The 21,084-nt window shown below is 42.0% G+C and overlaps 1 protein-coding gene across 1 annotated transcript in view; it reads right to left on the bottom strand.

Annotated features, from left to right (window-relative positions):
- The window catches only part of PRKCI (protein kinase C iota), a 156,606-nt gene that overhangs the window by 29,218 nt on the left and 106,304 nt on the right, over positions 1–21,084 (bottom strand). Inside the window, exons 9-12 of the mRNA XM_073626188.1 lie at positions 18,243–18,419; positions 10,730–10,827; positions 9,948–10,034; positions 6,997–7,132 (exon numbers count right to left, since the gene is read on the bottom strand). Of these exons, the coding sequence (XP_073482289.1) occupies positions 6,997–7,132; positions 9,948–10,034; positions 10,730–10,827; positions 18,243–18,419 (498 nt within the window). The remainder of the gene's footprint in view (positions 1–6,996; positions 7,133–9,947; positions 10,035–10,729; positions 10,828–18,242; positions 18,420–21,084) is intronic.

Here is a 21,084-nt window from a genome sequence, read left to right as displayed (position 1 = left end):
TTGTGGTATGCATATGCTGTGTGTGAGAAATAACCTGATAATAGGACAATTTTGTGAAAAAAAAAAATATCTTGCTTTTGCAAAGAATTGTAGGAAAAAAATGACAACTTCAAAAAACTCACCATGCCTCTTACTAAATACCTTGGAGTGTCTACTTTCCCAAAAGGGGTCATTTGGGGGGTATTTGTACTTTCCTGGCATGTTAGGGTCTCAAGAAATGAGATAGGCCGTCAGTACTTCAGGTGAGATACATTTTCAGAGCTTGGCACCATAGCTTGTGGACTCTATAACTTTCACAAAGACCAAGTAATATACACTGATTGTCTGATTTTCTTTTATAGCGCAAAAAATAAAAAACCCAGGAGGTGATTAAATACCACCAAAAGAAAGCTATATTTGTGGGAAAAAAATATTTCATATGGGTAAAGTGTTGCATGACTGAGTAATTGTCATTCAAAATGCGAGAGCACCGAAAGCTGAAAATTGGTCTGGATAGGAAGGGGGTTTAAGTGCCCAGTGGGTAAGTGGTTAAAACAAAAAGTGGAGCACTGATAAATAACGGCATATAACTAGTGGACAGTAAACAATAATACGTGTAAAGAAAACAACATACAAATCCAGTGCATAAAGTCCACTGTACACACTGTAAAAAGTTTCATAGCTGTGAAAGCATCCGCATATTGCTCCAAGTAATAAGCCGCACTGCTTAACGGAACTGATGGACCCTCTATTAGAAATGCTTCACACTGGTGCGGTTCCTGATGCAACCTGAGACGCACAGAATCTCATGACAAAGCAAATGACATTTTTACGGGTGTTCATTCACACCAATGCGTCTTTGTGAAGTGCGATTTTGGAAAAGTTACCTGTGCTACTTTGGTGTGATGTGGCTCCACAGAATATACTAACTACATCCAAAGACACATCAAAGTTGCACTACGCAATCACACTGAAAATCACATTGTAGTAGTGTGAACTGGGCCTTAGAAAGTTAGGCAGCTAAACACCTGGCTTCACTATTTGACCAGTTATAAGGACAGTATAGGCAACATTTATGTCCTGATGAATTGTGTCATAGCATTGAGTAGAACAGTTTACATAATGTATTCTTTACTTTATTAGAGAGGACCAGCTGTTGTTTATTTGATGAATGATTGTTTTCTTCTATAGTAGTTTACTATATCTAACTGAAACCAAGATCTGTACCAACTAGGAGGGATGGGTTGCTCATCATTCAACCGTATGTATTATCTGACATCCTGCTGACAGTTATTCCGCGTGCACACGGGTGGACTTTTCGACCGGAGTGGTCCGACGGACTTCTGACGGACTTTTGAATGAACGGACTTGCTTACACACGATCACACCAAAGTCCGACGGATTCGTACGTGATGACATACGACCGGACTAAAATAAGGAAGTTGATAGCCGGTAGCCAATAGCTGCCCTAGCGTGGGTTTTCGTCCGTAGGACTAGCATACAGACGAGCGGATTTTGTGACCGGACTCGAGTCCGTCGGACAAATCTAAAGTCCGTCAGACTTTTGACCGAAAAAGTCCACTGCAGGTCCGATGAAGCCCACACACGGTCGGGCTGTCCGCCGGATTCAGTCGAAAAGTCCGCCCGTGTGTACACGGCATAACTCAGCCTCTGTTGTCTCGCATTCACTACTGGCTAATACGTATGAAATATTTACTGTATATAAAATATTACTTATTCAGCTGAAAAAGTAATAATCACATTTCTTCATTTTTAACATAATTTATGCAAAAAACACTACAGATCACAAACTCAAACATCCAAAATGTAAAACTTTGATTTCTATTTCAGTCACGAAATATACACATACACACACACACGTGCAGACTTAATCACATATACCATTCAACTATCAAGTTATCTTCTACGGTATGTTTATAATAAACCAGAAATTAGTCTGCAAAAGGAACAAGACAGTATTGTGGTGAAACATTTGGCAATTATCTTACACAAGGGAAAAATATTTCCTGACGGATGAAAAGCAATCAGATCTGTTCCTGGATCAATAATCTGTTAACCTACTCAAGTGTATAGATATAAACTGGCAGAGATGGCTTCTACTATCACACAGGGACGTTCCCAATCTTCTAGCACTTAAAGAATACAAGATTATAGAAAGATATTTTAAAAATGAGACCGTTATTCCAAAATGCTGGAAGAAATTGCCTTTTAGTGTTTTCGGAGAAAGAATTTCTGCTTCATACACTACTGGGTATTCAATGGACCTTGACCTCAACCAGTCTTTCTTTACCAGACTGAAATGTGCATGTCAAATGACAAGTCTGGGTGATCATGTTAAAAATTAATAGCAGTTACAGAGTCCACATTCCCAAGCAAATGCTATCCTACAATTATTCATCCCACCCACTTGATATTCATGTAAATTCTTCACATCAAATATGCAGTAATTTACAGGAAGATTTTTTTCAACACTGACCTGCTGTTAAAAGTCTCAAGATCAATTCTGCCTCCTCCTGGCACTAAGCCCCCCCCCCCCCCGGCCATCTATCAATGCCAGAACTGCAGAACTGGTGTTACCATATTTTAGGGCAGGCTCACATTGATCTTGAAAGAACTATAAACCAATACATTTTACTGACTATTCAGATCCAAATTAATTACAGGCTCCTGTGTGGGAATCACAACTGATAAACGTGAGAGCTGGGCATCAATTTCTCTACGCACAGAGCCCACTAAACCCCAAAACATACATTTTATTCATACACAGCTAAAATAACATATGTTGGCAAAAAATGTAAAACCATGAACCTGCAGGTGAACGCAGGGTATACAAAAAATCTGGTAGGAGTATTCAAATTTAGCTTTCCATGAAGAGAAACATGTCCTTACTGATGTCCAAAAACTGATCATAATAATGAGTGCCTCCCACACCAGACTATTTTTACATTTTACCCTGCATCCCCTGATAATATAAAGCACATCAAAAAGTGAGCACTCCCACTTAGCGCGTGTTAAAAACACGATTCATTATGCTGAATCTCGAACGCCTTTACTGCTTCATTCCACTGATGCACAGAAGGCATTTGATAGGGTCCCCTGGGGACACATGAAGGCTGTTCTCCATAAATTCAGTTTCCAGGGTCAATTTCTTTCTTCCATACTTGCCCTTTATTCTAACCCCTCTGCCCAAGTCTTTACTTGAGGTCTTTTATCTAAAATTTTCACAATCAGGAATGGTACCCACCAAGAATGCCCACTTTCTCCTTCCATCTTCAACCTGATCATGGAGCCCTTGGCAGAGGCCATCCGGTCTCATCCCCACACATCAGGCTTTAAATTTCAACAAAAATCAATCTATTTGCAGATGATGTCATTCTCATGTCATTCCAATAATACCATCTCGGTGCCCTTTGCCCATGACGTCCTTAACCATTTCAGTACCTTGTCGTATTACAAAGTTAATTTCAACAAATCCTTAACCTCGGACCTTGGCCTTAGCTTGCATGCCGGCACCCATTTAAAGCTGTGGCTTACTTACACTTGGGCAGAAAAGTCCATCTCATACTTAGGCATAACACTCACTGCTGAAATGTCCCTCCTGGCAAATGCTAACATCAAGCCTCTTCTCTCAGAAATTCGCAAGGACCTGACCCGCATAGCAAAAACCGAACTATCCTGGGTGGGAAAAATTGCCTCCTTTGAAATTTTGGTCCTCCCAAAAATGTTGTACATCATTCGCACCCTCCAAGTACCGCCTAAATTATCCCATTTTTCTGAGCGCCACAAAAAGCTTAAACATTTCCTTTGGCATGGCAAGAGGGCATATTATTCCGATAAACATTTCATTCAATATAGAAAAGTTGGGGGAATGGGCCTACCAGACATAAAGGACTATTTACTTAGCCACTATGCTGACACAGACCAAACACTGGTTTATGTCCCCTACTGAAGCCCCATGAGTTGGTATTGAAGCAGTTTGCGCTAAAGTACCCAGCATGAAGATTCTGTTATTGGCAGATGCATGGAAGCCGCTCACGTTGTCCACTCTTCCTCCGACAACCCTGGCCTGAATTTTGGCCTGGAGACACTTACTTCTTCAAGATGCTTCAGTCACCATGCTTAGGCTAACTATTGAAGCATTGTAAGTTCTACTCCCTTATTGCTCCATTGATCAATGGGTTGAGAAGGGTATCAGGTGGTTCGATGAACTTATGGAGCAGGAGTCCCCCAAGTTGTTAGAATCTTTGCTGGCCTAATACAATCTTCCAAATACAAGTCAGTTCCTATGCACACATTACCTAATTTCTGTCTAAAACCCCCTCCCTTAATTTATCTAAATTCACAAGTGTGGCAATTCTACACAACTACAAAAAAACAAGAGGCATTTCTCTACTATACAACACGCTTTAACACAAACAAAAGTTCATTGGCCAGTTCAGCTCCAGAGCATTTTTTTTCCTTTGTTGCATATATGTAATTATACTAATTTACGGCAATAAAATCACATAAACCCCCCTAACATTATATATTTTCTGAAAGCAGAGGCCCTGTAGAATAAAAAGGTGATCTTTGCAAATTTTTTTATTAAACGCAAATTTTCCAGAAAATATATAATAAAATTAATTTTAATGCAAAACCACACCATATAATACCCATTTTTGGTTAAAATATAAAAGATGAGGTTGCATCGAGTAAATATATACCTAACATTCCATGTTTTAAAATTGCGTGCGCCCTCGATATCGCCAAAAACTATGGTGCCCAAAAATCACCGTAGGTAACACTTTAAAAGGTGTTTTAGCTCATCAATTTAGAACGAAGAGTTAGAATTATTGTTTTCACTCTGGCATGCGTGTGGTGCGATCGCGGTTTACATGCACGTACACACCCTGGGCTTGCGTTCGCGTAGGTGAGCGGGGCAACTGGAGTTTTGCCATTTTTTTTTTTTTAAAATATATATTTTATTAACATTTTATTTTTTAATTTTTACGCAATTGCTATCACAAGGGGTTAACCCCTATGTGATAGCATTGGGTAGGTGACAGGTACTCTTTTTGGAGACATTAGGGGTCTAATAGACCCCAATATCTCCCCTGCTCTTCACATCATCTAACCAAGCACAGATCGGCTTGGTTAGATGTGTCTTTTGGCTGTATTGGCCAGGAAAGTGTTCATATGGAATCGGAAGTGGCTTCACTTCCGGTTTCATTGTTTGCATGTGAAATCGAGGCATGGATTTGCCCCGATCTCACTGCAGTCTCTTTCCCTCTGTCGGTGTGTTCCCGGGTGTCGGTAAGCACGAGACAGCCCAGAAACCACAGGAGGAGGGTGGGCCAGCACGTGGCCGGCTGAGTGAAAGTGGTCAGCAGCTATGGAGATGCCGCATCACTTTCACTTTGAAGCCAATTGCCGGCTGAACAAAAAGCACACAGGGTGATGGCTGCTGCTGCAGCCATCAGCTTGTGATCAAAGGTTCACTCATTGGACGTACATAGTAAGTTCAAAGAGCTGCACTGGTTAAATCTCCACCCATGCTGTCATGGGAAGCAGATCTAAATAGGTTTTTTGACGCTGAACAATGGGCCATAGCGCTCTGATACAATTACACAGCTTCTCACTGCATTAATCATTGGGAACCTGCTCAGAAGATATTGGCATTGTAAGAACCTATCTAGCTTTTGGAGGAAAATATTCAGTATTATAACAGACATCACTGGAATTCTGTTACCCCCTGAGCCAGCGCTAGCAATTCTACACAGGAGTAGACAAATATCCACCAACATTTCGCATAGTAGTTATTCATATACTAATTACAGCTAAACTGGTTATTGCCAGACATTGGAGAAACACCTATACTCCTAACCCCTCAGAAGTCCTGGTACAGGTTAACCTCAACTACCAGTATGAAAGGCTCATAACAATAAGGAAAGCCACTTGCTCATCCTTTGATAAACCCGGGAACTGTTGGAGAGATTGGTATGTGCAGTAACTCTGTATAGAGGATAGGTGCTTTCTTCAGGGCATGTCCATCTATGTTTCTAATATACTTTTTCTGATCCACTTTGTAAATTGTTGCTCTTTTGAGTCCTGCATGGCACACAACACTTCTTGTTGTTTTATTTGTGGTTTTATTTGCTCATACAATACTTTAAAGTTTCAGTGCTGCACTTACTGTAATTTACGCGTTATGTACCTTGCATTACCTGTATGTTAAAAACATAATAAACATCAATGAAACAAAAAGTGAGCACCCCAACCCCAAAACGCAATATGTTTCACCCATAAATGGGCTTTTCCTTTTCCGAGTTTTCCTGACAAAGCACTTTTATGGGTAAAATATGTTGAGTTTTGGGATTGGGGTGCTCACTTTTTGATGTGCTTTATATTATCAGGGGATGCAGGGTAAAATGTAAAAATAGTCTGGTGTGGGAGGCACTCATTAGTATGACCAGTTTTTGGACATAAATAAGGGAATGTTTTTCTTCATGGAAAACCTAATTTGAATACTCCTACTGGATTTTTTTATCCCTGCATCCACCTGCAGGTTCATGGTTTTTAATTTTTTGCCAACATCCGTTATTTTAGCTGTGTATGAATTTATCAGTTGATCTGAAAAGAAGTTGAGGTCAAGTATACAGCTTGGGTCTTGATTCCATGATTCTGGCCAGGCAAAGTTTAACTGATTTAAAAGAACTTTTAGGACATTCCTATATCAATACAACTAACTTCTACACCTTGATGAAAAGACCACTCTATTTTTTTTTTCTCATTGAGGCCTGCAGATTTTACCTGCCATGGCTTTGCTTGATAAAATAATGCAGATCAGTACACTTAATCAAGGAAACCTCAAACCAACTATTTTGTGATAGGAGTTATTCTGTGGATTCTATTTCCTCAATGTTTGATAGGTGATGTAGTGCTTTGTTTGCCTGGAATGCATCTGAATAGGGCAGGCATTCGCTTCACTAGACAAAACCCATAAACCATTTTCCTCACCTTGCACATGCCATAGTCAGTAAGTTTTATGTGCCCTTCAGAATCCAATAAGACGTTGTCCAGCTTTAAATCCCTATAAATAATTCCCCGCTCGTGGAGGTAGTTTAATGCCAGACTGATTTCTGCGGAGTAAAACCTGGAGGGAGAAAAGAATAAGTCTTTTACACTCAGGGAATACGGGCTAGAAAGTAATAACTGCAAAATAAATCCTACAATAATATGTGTATTCTGATTTGTAAATCAGATTTTTACTTATAACCACAGACAAACGATGCATCTGCATTCTTTTCAACAATGACAGGCTGCTTACAATGTGTGTTTAGATTGCAGAAGATTAAAATTTTTTTCACAGGATGTTGTGGAAGCACTATGGGGTCTATTGGAAAAAAAAATACATAGCCATTCCTCCAAAAAATCTGCATGTACATTCATATTCTATAGGAATAGGGCAAAACAAATATTCTTTAGGCCAGTGTGTCTCAACCTTTTTCCAGTCAGGGCACCCTTGAAAAGTTTTTACCCCAGTCTAAGGCTTGGTTCATGATACTGCGTGTCGGACAAACACACGCATTCCCAACACGCTTCTCTTTAGCAGACGTGCAGGGGTGTCATTGTTTCCTAATTGTACCCCTACGGATTGGCAAACACAGGATGTTTTTGGTAAGGTGCAGTTTTAAAAAAGGGTCAAGGACCGCTTTCCATGTGTTTCTGTGGGTAGGGAAGCTGGAATAAATGGGCTGCTCTATATGCAGGACGCAGCTGCACAGATGTTAACCAAGGGCGCATTCACACTTGAGGTTGAGGAGAGTAAAACCACATGATTGAGATGCATTTTTACCACTCCCAACTGCTTCCACTTTAGCTGCAGAGTCAACAGCCAGGGATGTACACATGCTCTGGGCATGGATGGATTTATACCCACATATGAATGCATTGTGCAAGGTTGCAGTAAGGTAATGCTGCCTTTAGGGGGTAAAAGAGGCAATGATGAGGCAGCATATCGCTTTTCACTTTTCAGAGCAGTTTCTGTCCATGCTGCACCAATTACTGCCCTGAAGGGGGAGCGGAAGAGCTTAAGACTCAAAGAGCCGCCTCCCCTATCCACTGCTTTCACTTTACTGTCCCAACCGAGCTCCTGCTGTGCCGATATGCAGTTCGGCGTAGAGGGAGCTCGGTCGTATCTGACAACCTTTTTCAACCAGGATGATGCAGCACCAGTGAGAGCCTCAGACGGCACCCCAGCTGTTTTAAGCCATTTCTCCTCTGAACAAATGTTTTTATGGGCAATGATACAATACAGCATTATGGTCTCTAGATCAGTGTTTTTCAACCTTTTTCCAGTCAAGGATCCCCTTAAAATTCTGCACAACCTTGAGGCACCCCATTCTAAAATGTAAAAACTTAACTAATAGTTTTACATGCTATTGGCTGGATCGGATGTAGATGGGGAATGGCGATGTGATCTAGATACATTGAACACAAGCGTTTTTTTACTTCTCTTTCTATTGATGATCAAAATTGGCTGGTAAGGTTACATCTATCCCTGGCAGTGGTGGTAATCACATGGATCTCTTGGGATTCATTGCAGTGGTGGATTTAAGCTATATATTCAGTATGGATTGATTTTTTTATCACGTGGACTTCACTGTCTGGATATTTTTCTGCTGTTATTTATACACTGAAGAAAATTACTTTTTTGCACTATATGATCCGATTACTAGTTTACTTAATGGTTGGTTAGATTTATACTATTAGCGCAACAGGTATATTTAACCACTTCAACACAGGGCACTTTGACACCCTCCTGCCCAGACCAATTTTCAGCTTTCAGTGCTGTCGCAGTTTGAATGACAATTGCACGGTCGTGATACACTGTACCCAAACTAAATTTTTATCATTTTGTTCCCACAAATAGAGCTTTCTTTTGGTGGTATTTGATCACCTCTGCGGTTTTTATTTTTTGCTAAACAAATAAAAAAAGACCGAAAATTTTGAAAAAAAATAAAAGTTTTGCTTTTGTTTCTGTTAAAAAAAATTTGTAAATAAGTAAGTTTTCTCTTTCACTGATGGGCACTGATAAGGCGGCACTGATACGGCGGCACCAATGAGCGGGCACTGACATGCGGCACTGATATGCAGCACTGATGGGCATTGATAGGCGGCACTGATGGGCACTCATGGGTGGCACTGGTTGGCGACACTGGGCACTGAAAGGCGGCACTGCTGGGCACTGATAGGCGGCACTGCTGGGCACTGATACGCAGCACTGATAAGCATCCCTGGTGGCACTGGCAGGCATTAGAGTGGGCACTGATTGGCAGCTGCCTAGGCACAGATTGGCAGCTGCCTGGGTACAGATTGGTATTTCCCTGGTGGTCTAGGGGGCATACCTGGTGGTCCATGTGGTGGCCATCCTGGTGGTCCTGGGCGGCATCCCTGGTGGTCCTGAGTAGGATCCGAGGGGGGGCTGTGCTGATAAACAATCAGCACAGACCCCCCCCTGTCAGGAGAGCAGCCAATCGGCTCTCCTCTACTCGTGTCTGTCAGACGCGAGTGAGGAAATGCCGATCACCGGCTCTTCCTATTTACATCGTGATCAGCCGTGATTGGACATGGCTGATCACGTTGGAAAGAGTCCCTGTCAGAGACTCTTTACCTAGATCGGTGTTGCAGGGTGTCAGACTGACATCCCGCAACAAAGATCGCCGCGATGCGCTCCCCCGGGGGCGCGCAGCAGCTTGATATCCTGATCACGACATATGACGTCCGGTCAGGAATATCAAACCATTTGCCGTTGTCTTTTTGTAATAGGGCGGGCGGCAAGTGGTTAATATGCTTTTTTTATCGTGATAAAATATCTCGTGGTACTGTTGCAGGTTTTAGATACGCATTCTTCTCATTTTGTATGCACATAAGTGCGGTTATCATTTTTTTTTCTTTTAATAACAAACCTTGCATGTTCTTCTGGAAGCTTCCTTTGACGCTGCATATGAAACATCAAGTCACCACCATTTACATATTCAATAACAAAGAATAGCCTGGGAAAAAAAAAAAACACAAGACTCAAATGCATCTAAAGGCACAGTATGAAAAATACTACAGCTCATATAATCTAATACTCAGTGGAGCTAAAAATTCTACAGCCTGCAGGTTACTATGGACAACTATTTCCTACTTCATTTGCTGCATATTTTAAACACAAAGCCGACTCTGTTGTCATTTTTGGCAAATAAAAGAAAATATCCGGGTGAACAGTATCTCTGTGCAATTATTACAGTATTTGTAGAAACCAGTGACAGAGCCCAGTATACATTTTCAGCATTTAACAAGTTAGTAAAGGCAACCTGATAATTGGGTATCTAATCAAAAGCTGAAAACAATGTGTACAGACGTTCAATAATACATGAAAGACTCGAGCTGTCAACTTAATCAAATAAGCCTATGGTCTAGAGAACACAAAGCATACATAAATATTGTTTCAATAAACAAACATACACATAGTGTACATTTGTGAAGAAAACAAGACATTGCTTGTAATGTTACTACCTAGGCTAGCACACGAAGCAGTCAATTTATCCACCTCCACTTGCAGTCACAAACTATGTGATCACAGTGCAAATCAGCTCTAAGCCATATATCAACACAGCAGCGAGCAAGCGGTGGTCTATGTTTATTCAATACATTATCTGCACTAGGAGAAAGCCTCAGGTCAGCCAGAGGCTGTAGGTGTTACCTGCTTTCTGTTTGGAAACAGGAGTGTAGGCCAACAAGGAAAGGGTGGTTTGAGGCTTGCTCAAACACATGTTTCTCTGTCTGAACCCAGTCAATATCCTAGACAAATACAAACAAAAAGATTAAAGCGTGATAAAAAAGTAAACAAGGCACAACAGTCACACAGTATAGAAACCAATACAATCATGCACTACGATATAAGAACACCTGGATCCCTAAAGTCTACAGGAACCACAGACCAAATTACTCACTGGATTTTCATTAACTCTTCACTGAGACTGCAACAATAAAAACGTACCCAGTGGAATTCAAGCCACGGAGTCTCACTCATTCTACAATAGTAATCATTGTTTCAGTCTGTGAGTCAAAGTCTCCATGATGTAAAGAAAATGAAAAATACAAAAAAAAAAAATAAAAATAAAAAAAAGCAGGAGCTGCAACACAAGTCAACACACGCATATTCATTTAATAAAAGTGGTTGTAAACCTCAGACATGGAATCTGAACAAAGCATATCCCTCTATAGCAGGGGTCTCAAATTACCGGCCCATGCACTGGTTCCAAATGGCGCGCAGGCAGGGCCGATCCTGGGCGAGTACCTGGGGTACACCGTGCAGCGGCTGGGAGCTCTCTCTCCTGTGTCCTCTCCCCTGCATGCTGCTGCAGCCCAGCGCACACAGCAAAGGAAACAGACACCGCACAGGAGAGCAGAGAGAACAGCCCACCTAGGCTCTGATGATCGTTCAGAGCTGTGCTCCTTCGGAGGCTGTGCTCGGATCCAGGGTCCTGCTGCCACCTCAGGGCAGAAGATTGTGGCATTCTCGGGGTGCCCTGCCACTAGGCCTGTGTTGAGCCAGGACCTGACAGGAGGAGAGGACTTGGAAGGCAGTAGAGCAGGCCACCAGCTGACTGCCAGGAGGAGAGGTAAGTGAGCCATCACACTGAGGCTGAGCAAAGTCCTTAGTGGGGTGACTGTGGTTGAAATTTGTGAACAGGGGGTATTTGTGAAGGTGGGGGGGGGGGTGGGGGGAGTTATTTGGAGTGTAGGGGGTAGTGCTGGGGGTTAATAGTGCGTCCGCTGACACCAATGCTGGGGGTTAATAGTGCATCCGCTGACACCATTGCTGAGGGTTAATAGTGTGTCCGCTGACACCAATGCTGGGGGTTAATAGTGCGTTCGCTGACACCAATGCTGGGGGTTAATAGTGTGTCCGCTAACACCAATGCTCGGGGTTAATAGTGCGTCTGCTGACACCAATGCTGGGGGTTAATAGTGCGTCCGCTGACACCAATGCTGGGGGTTAATAGTGCGTCCGCTGACACCAATGCTGGGGGTTAATAGTGCATCCGCTGACACCAATGCTCGGGGTTAATAGTGCGTCTGCTGACACCAATGCTGGGGGTTAATAGTGCGTCCGCTGACACCAATGCTGGGGGTTAATAGTGCGTCCGCTGACACCAATGCTGGGGGTTAATAGTGCGTCCACTAACACCAATGCTAGGGTTAATAGTGCTTCCACTGACACCAATGCTGGGGGTTAATAGTGCATCCACTGACACCAATGCTGGGGGTTAATAGTGCGTCCGCTGACACCAATGCTGGGGGTTAATAGTGTGTCCGCTGACACCAATGCTGGGGGTTAATAGTGTGTCCGCTAACACCAGTGCTGGGGGTTAATAGTGCGTCCGCTAACACCAATGCTAGGGTTAATAGTGCTTCCGCTGACACCAATGCTGGGGGTTAATAGTGCATCCGCTGACACCAATGCTGGGGGTTAATAGTGTGTCCGCTGACACCAATGCTGGGGGTTAATAGTGTGTCCGCTAACACCAGTGCTGGGGTTAATAGTGCTTCCGCTGACACCAATGCTGGGGGTTAATAGTGCATCCGCTGACACCAATGCTGGGGGTTAATAGTGTGTCCGCTGACACCAATGCTGGGGTTAATAGTGTGTCTGCTGACACCAATGCTGGGGGTTCATAGTGTGTCCGCTGACACCAATGCTGGGGGTTAATAGTGTATCCGCTGACACCAATGCTGGGGAATAGTGCATCCGCTAACACCAGTGCTGGGGTTAATGTGTTCGCTGACACCAATGCTGGAGTTAATAGTGCGTCCGCTGACACCATTGCTGGGGTTAATAGTGCGTCCGCTGACACCATTGCTGGGGGTTAATAGTCCGTCCGCTGACACAAGTGCTGGGGTTAATAATGTGTCCACTGACACCAGTGCTGGGGGTTAATAGTGCGTCCGCTGACACCAATGCTAGGGGTTACATAGTTACATAGTAGGTGAGGTTGAAAAAAGACACAAGTCCATCAAGTCCAACCTATGTGTGTGATTATGTGTCAGTATTACATTATATATCCCTGTATGTTGCAGTCATTCAGGTGCTTATCTAATAGTTTCTTGAAGCTATCAATGCTCTCCGCTGAGACCACCGCCCGTGGAAGGGAATTCCACATCCGTGCCGCTCTTACAGTAAAGAACCCTCTACGTAGTTTAAGGTTAAACCTCCTTTCTTCTAATAATTAATGAGTGGCCGCGAGTCTTGTTAAACTCTCTTGTGCGAAAAAGTTTTATCCCTATTGTGGGGTCACCAGTACAGTATTTGTATATTGAAATCCTATCCCCTCTCAAGCGTCTCTTCTCCAGAGAGAATAAGTTCAGTGCTCGCAACCTTTCTTCATAACTAATATCCTCCAGACCCTTTATTAGCTTTGTTGCCCTTCTTTGTACTCGCTCCATTTCCAGTACATTCTTCCTGAGGACTGGTGACCAGAACTGGACAGCATACTCCAGGTGCGGGTTAATAGTGCGTCCGCTGACACCAATGCTGGGGAATAGTGCATCCGCTAACACCAGTGCTGGGGTTAATGTGTTCGCTGACAACAATGCTGGAGTTAATAGTGCGTCCGCTGACACCATTGCTGGGGTTAATAGTGCATCCGCTGACACCAGTGCTGGGGGTTAATAGTGCATCCACTGACACCTGGGGGTTAATAGTGCGTCCGCTGACACCAATGCTTGGGGTAATAGTGCGTCCGCTGACACAAGTGCTGGGGTTAATAATGTGTCACTGACACCAGTGCTGGGGGTAAATAGTGCATCCGCTGACAAGTTTGCATGCGGCCCTGTGGGATATGAAAACTTGTCTTGTGGCCCTCAGGTAAACTGAGTTTGAGACGCCTGCTCTATATTGTGTACGTGTCTCAATTAAAGTGATATTAAAATTTCAGGTTTTTTTTTGTTTTTTTTACATAACAAACATGTTATACTTACCTGCTCTGTGTTCATAAGACACTTCAGCTTTTAAAAAAAAAAAAAAAATCATACTTACCTGCTCTGTGCAATAGTTGTGCACAGAGCATCCCTGATCCACTTCTTCTTAGGTCTCCCTATTGGCGATCCTGGCTTCTCCCTCTTGACCAGTGCCCTCAATAACAAGCCGCTTGCTATGGGGACACTGGTGCATGCTCGCTACCGAGCCTTGCTCTATGTGTCCGTAAGACACAGAGCCGCATCTCGGCCCTGCCCCCCTGCTCTCTCCTCATTAGCTCAATGTGATTGACAGCAGTGGGAGCCAATAGCTCCCGCTGCGGTGTCAGCCAATGAGGGGAGAGAGAGACCCAGGACAGCCTGATGCTCTCGTGCACATCACTGGATCGAGAGGGGTCTCAGATGAGTATTAGGGGGGCTGTGGAGGGAGCAACACACAGAAGGTTTTTTTTTTTTAACCGTCATGCATAGAATGCATGAAGGTAAAAATCTTCAGCCTCTACAACCACATTAAGCAAGCACTAAGTGTCCCTTTTGTCTGCTATCAGCATAAATCACTTCTGACAAGTTTTCCCAACACCTAGAAAAAAATGGTGACAGGAGAGGGATCTCCAGCTAATTGACAGCCTCAGCACTGTTACTGTGAGCTGTGTGAGGGGGGTGTGTCCTTTTCCTCCAATCAGCTTTTCTCACTGAGCTCTCCATCCCCTTTTTTCTGAACTCTCAGACAAGCTTTAAAGTTTAGCACTTGGAATGAATGTAGAGAAGAAAGGGCTGCAGATAGACATGTACAACTTATGTAGGAGGATTTGTTTCATCACTGTGTATTACCGGAGGCCAGTCACTTTACTGGGTATATGTAAGGTTTTACATCCACTTTAAGGTGAACCACGCAAAGACAGGCCATTAACGTTAAAGAGACTGGAAGTACACTTTAAAAAATTATAAAATGCACCTGCAGCATTTTCATTTATGCAAAACACCACAGCGTTATATGCATTGTAGTGAGCTCTTCTGCAGGTACTTACGGTAGCTACTGTACATGTGTACCTCGTACTATGCAGCCAGGGATAAGTCTGAAGAAGATTGTAGAGACTGTTTGTGACTATTTTTACTATACATCTATCCAGACAGCAGGACAACCCTGCGCCACTGGCTTTGATTGACAGCACTGGGAGCCAAAGGCAACTGGTGCCCTAGTAAAGCCAGCAAGACCCGAAAGTTAGGGACGAGAAGAGCTGCATTGAATAAGGGCTCAGGTTAGTAAAAGAGTGTGTGTGTGTTCTGATACCTAAACATTTAACTTACTGTAAGGAATGCAGTAAAAAATGAATAGGCCTTAGAACCCCTGTAAACTGTGAAGTTTCCATTCTAGAAGAGTGGATGTCAGATGTTTAGCAGGGTAGAATTATTGCTCTCAGAACTATTCACACAAACCCAAGGACTACAATTAATCCAAGGCCCTGAGACATGAAATACTGAAAAACTGGGGAGCTACAGTTAGCAGTAAAATTAGGTTGAAGGCTGGGTTCACACCTAAGTGTACTGGGATAGGACAGCCCATTCACTTGAATAGGCTGCCCTAGCCCTACGTGTGAAAAACACCCCAAAGATGCTCCAACATTTTTGTGGAGAAGAGTGTGGTGCTTGTTTTGGCCACATCACAAAACGCATGGGAAATGCATGTCTGCTACCCACACTTTTCTGAAACATGCGGCACAATACACATTTTCTATGGAGCCTAAAAGTAATTTCCCTGTAGTGCTGCTTCTTGGATGTGGAAATCAAGTGATTTTTCCTTTGCCTCTTGTTGGCTTAAAGGTCAATTTCAGAGCCGTCTTTGCACAGACTTACTTTACTGACATTGTTGATATTAGCTGTCCTTTTTTAGGCATACTATATGTTAAGATCAGTGACACGTGTTGTTGACATTGCTAGGCACCACAGAGAGGTTGCTGGGGGGGGGGGGGCTTATGATATGTAACTACACCCCTGCCATGCCTTAATGGGCTGCTGCGGAGTTTATGTAAACGCAAACCAACTTCCTAACTCCCCGTGTAGTGCTAATGTTTAATAAGGAGTCCAAGTTTGAAGTGAAAATAAAACAAGATAAAAGACCCCAGGCTCTTCCTAAGGGCCCATTTGACCCATTTTACTAAAAGCAGATAGATGCAAAAATTCTTGCCAAAATGTTTGCATCCTTATTTATGCAAAATAATGCCATTTTTACAGTAATAATGCACAGTTCAGTCAGGTTGGAAAAAACATGTATGCCTTTAGGGCAACCAAAAGATAAATTAAAAACCTTGCATCCTTTGAACTAAAGAATCACAGTTAACCCAGAGTAAGGCAAAAAAAAATTTAATAATCATAAAGCATGATCTAATTTTTGTAAATTTTTGCCTGATCACCACAGGCTATTGAATATTCCCTTTATCAATATTCTAGTGTTATTTCTTACAACTGTCCTAAATAGCCAGTTTTATTGCTATTGTTTACCAATTGCTGACCCTGAAGCAGTCTACAAAAGGTAGGCCTAGCTCCTGTGGTAGTCGTTTCTACATTTTCCCAGCTAGTACCGTAATGAAGTCTTTCATATGTGGAGGTTGAACCTTTCCCTCCAGGTACAAACAGTGATCCCTGTATACCTATTGTTTTGATAGACTATGGCTAGGTTATAACCTCTGTGGGGTTTGTATTGCTGTCTTTTTTCCTGACAGGAAGATTCACCCTCTATATTTGCCCTACCAACAATTGTCATGGTGACGGAAAGTGATGGGAAGTTTTAGAGGTGTCACCAGAAAAAAAAAATAGGGCAATGGAGACACCTATTCCAACAACTGTTGAAGAGGTGAATTCTGATTTGCAGAGCTTTCGTCTCACTTCTTTTGGTATCTCAAGGACACAAAGTGAAGAAAATCTCTATAATGGGACAGAGACCATGAAAAACTAAACGGACAGTGGTTTTAACAGTTCCTTACTCTAGCTGAAACTAAGTATATACAGTACTTGGCTATGTATATACTTTAAAGAGTAACTCCACATTTGTTGAGAAAAAAGGGCACTAATGAGGAAAGCTGCTGGGCCTGTATCCCTTTAGACATGATTTCCAATTGGAAGTATCTCACTAAAAATAACATTTTTGTTTCAGTGGATGCCTGATATCTGTCTCGTATCTTAGTGCAGACTTCTGGGAAAATGAGTGAGCCAATCACACAAGCAGGAAATTAGGTTTCTGGGGGGTGTTCTGTACATATTCTGTGTACAGAACACCTCCAGGTAGCCATATTGCATTTACAGAAAATTACAAAGCTGTAGATTGGAAAGGTAATTTTTAATAGCATGCAATTACAATAGGACTTGAGTCGCAATTGTATACGCTATATTATTTTTTCTTTATTTGCATTTTTTTTCCCCCAAGAAAGTGGAGTTACCCTTTAAGGTCACTGCAGCTCTATACCATGTATATTAAATGCATGATATATTTATACCAAGTATATTACATGCAGCACACATTTATTTATTCAAGGTGATCATATAACCCCCCCCCCCCCCCCCCCCCAGTTACCTCTTCTCAAGAAGAAGAGATTCGGTGCAGTTAATTTTTCCTCAAAGCCAAGGTGCTCCATGCTTCCTATTAATTTATATACACTTCTCTGCACTCTTTCTAGTTTCGCAACATCTTTTTTGTGAACAGATGCCCAAAACCCAAGAGTGAAACATGTAATGCACTGCATCTTACCAGTCTGTACCTGTGGTGACTGCATTAATTATAATTTTTCAGCAAGTACAGAAAATATCTGTTGATATTGCTAGAAACATGGTGTCCGTATCACTTCCTGTAAGTTAAACTGGAAGCAAAAACTACTGGAAGTAAACTACTAATATCCCCATCACTCATGTAATGGAGATGAACAAAAATACAATTTTGAAGTCCAGAGAACGGAATCCAAGATGACAAAAACCTAGTCTAATGAGCTGAAATATATAACATTTTTAGTTTTTACGCTTCAATACACTAACAAAATGGATCCAGCTCCTAAACACGGACCATAAGGAGTTAAAAAGAATAACTTGTCTGAACCCTTCCATCTTTAAAGAGGCCCAAGACAAGGGTGTGCCTTGTCCTGAGCACTTTTTACCCAAGTTTTGGAACTATGAGCATAAGTGCCTGATGCATTGTTACAGTATATTCCCTAAAGCTGAGAAGACAAATACATTTACGAACTGCTTACCTCATCATCATTGACTAACTCTTTTTTGACAACTTTCATTGCATAGATGCGTTCTGTCTTCTTTAACCTCACCAGCAGTACTTTGGCGTAGCTACCTCTTCCAATAACTCTGAGTAAATCGAAATCCTGCAGACCCAGGCTGGAGGGGGGTTTACCACTCTCCCGGCTGTTCCTAGCCTGCAGAGAAATCACGTTCAAAAGGAACAGATGAAAGGTGGCATCATTTCATGTTACAGAAGCATTTTGTAGCTATTGACATTGTGTTCAGCAGCAAGACAAGGAGAGGGTGACTCAGGAACAATGCTTTTCATAAAAGAACACTGCTTAAAGAGGAAAGCTTTCCAGCAATTCACCACACAGAATGTATTATTGTAAGAAAAGAAAGATATCCATGTCTGAAGCTCAAGAGAAAAACCATTACATTTCTGTGTTCATACAATGAAGGAAATACATTCAATTTATGGCTTTGAAGGCATGGACACATCAAGTGCCCGAAGAGTTTGAAAAGGAGAACATGCTCATGAAAACTGCCACCCATAGCAACCAATATGGTTTGATTTTGAATTAAAGAAGGAATCTGATAGGTTTGGTTGGGATAGTCGACAGGTCCACCTTTGCACCAGTTTTCACATATTCCAATTGACCACTTCTAGGATTGTAACTCAAAGGAACCAAGTGGCTTTCCTTCTACACTCATCATTATTAAATGTATGTTGGGTAAACAGCTCCAATGCTTGAAATAGTACTTTGACAAACTCTCCATTTAAAGCGTAGCCAAGACTGTGGACTTTGTTTAATGTTTTCCAATCAAAGCTGAGTCATTGACCATCAGACTATTTTAATTGACATAGCCACTTATGTTGTGGGTTCTAAAGATGAGGAAAACATTTCTTCATTTAGAGGAGACAATTCAAAGCAGACACAGACACTGTAAATGTAAGGTCATGTAAGACTTTGATCTATACTGAAACGAAACTATCTACAGCTCTGTCTGAACAATAATCCCAAGCCTTTAGCAGAGCAGTGTGATTATTACATAAAGTATTGCTTTTAGGAACATATATTAAAATCGATCATGTTTTTGCAGCTATGGGTAAAAAGAGATGCAGTATTTCACAAAAGTGAGTACACCCCTCACATTTTTGTAAATATTTTATTATATCTGTACATGTGACAACACTGAAGAAATTATACTTTGCTACAATGTAAAATAGTGAGTGTACAGCTTGTATAACGGTGTAAATTTGCGGTCCCCTCAAAATAACTCACACAGCCATTAAGGTCTAAATCGCTGGTAATAAAAGTGAGTACACCCTTAAGTGAAAATGTCCAAATTGGGCCCAAAGTGTCAATATTTTGTGTGGCCACCATTATTTTCCAGCATTGCCTTAAACCACCTGGGAATGGAGTTCACTAGAGCTTCACAGGTTGCTACTTGAGTCCTCTTCCACTCCTCCATATTGGAGAGTGGTGTCACCCCTGTATGGAACTATAGGGTCAGTGAACCCACATCCCTAGTACAATGGAATAAATTACTCAAAAAAGTGTGTGTGTCCTCTAATGGGACTTTAAATTTGGGTCACTGGCACACTTGATATAATATATAGAGTGAGAAAAGGTAGTAAAAATGGATGCACATTCATGGATGTAGTGATTGGATACAAAACATTAACCAATTATATTGTGAAATGGTAATAAACAACAGAAAAAAACCCCAATGTTTCGAGGTATCTGAAGGTAAACCTCTTCTTCTCCATGACGACATCACGGAGCTGGTGTATGTTAGAGACTTTGCTCTCCTCCACCTTCCGTTTGAGGATGCCCCACAGATGCTCAATAGGGTTTAGGTCTGGAGACATGCTTGGTCGGTTCATCACCTTTACCCTCAGCTTCTTTAGCAAGGCAGTGGTCATCTTGGAGGTTTGTTTGGGATCGTTATGTTGGAATACTGCCCTGCGGCCCAGTCTCCGAAGGGAGGGGATCATGATCATGAGAGAGTGAGAGTGATAACACCAAATTTAGCACACCTGCTCCCCATTCACACCTGAGACCTTGTAACACTGAGTCACATGACACCGGGGAGGGAAAATGGCTAATTGCCCCAATTTGGACATTTTCACTTAGCGGTGTACTCACTTTTGTTGCCAGTGGTTTAGACATTAATGGCTGTGTATTGAGTTATTTGGAGGGGACAGCAAATTTACACTGTTATACAAGTTGTACACCCACTACTTTAGATTGTAGCAAAGTAAAATTTCTTCAGTGTTGTCACATAAAAAGATATAATAAAATATTTACAAAAATGTGAGGGGTGTACTCACTTTTGTGAGATACTGTATATCTGTAGTGAAACTTGCCCAAGGTCAACTTAAGGTGGTTGTAAACATTAGAAGTGAACACATCAGATCATCATACAGTGGTTAAAATAATTATTTGATCCCCTGCAGATTTTGTAACTTTGCCCACTTGCAAAAACAACGAAGGGTCTATAATTTTCCTCATAGGTGTATTTTAAATGATAGCGACAGAATATCAATAAAAATCCAGAAAAAACACGATAAAAATGTTATAACTTGAGTTGCATTTCAGTGAGTAAAATTAGTATTTGCTCCCTAAGCAAAACATGACTTAGTACTTGGTGGAGAACCCCTTGTTGGCAAGCACAGAGGTAAGACGTTTGTTGTAGTTGGTTACCAGGTTTGCACACATCTCAGGAGGGATTTTGGTCCACTACTCTTTACAGATCTCAAAATCCCTAAGGTTTCTTGGCTGTCACTTGGCTGGAAGTTTCAGCTCCCACCATAAATTTTCTATAGGGTTAAGGTCTGGAGACTGCCTAGGC

Source organism: Aquarana catesbeiana, linkage group LG04 (genome assembly GCF_042186555.1).
Source record: "Aquarana catesbeiana isolate 2022-GZ linkage group LG04, ASM4218655v1, whole genome shotgun sequence".
Taxonomy (NCBI): Eukaryota; Metazoa; Chordata; class Amphibia; order Anura; family Ranidae; genus Aquarana; species Aquarana catesbeiana.
Note: the sequence above shows the minus strand (reverse complement) of the source record. Positions and strands in the feature narration are given on the sequence as shown.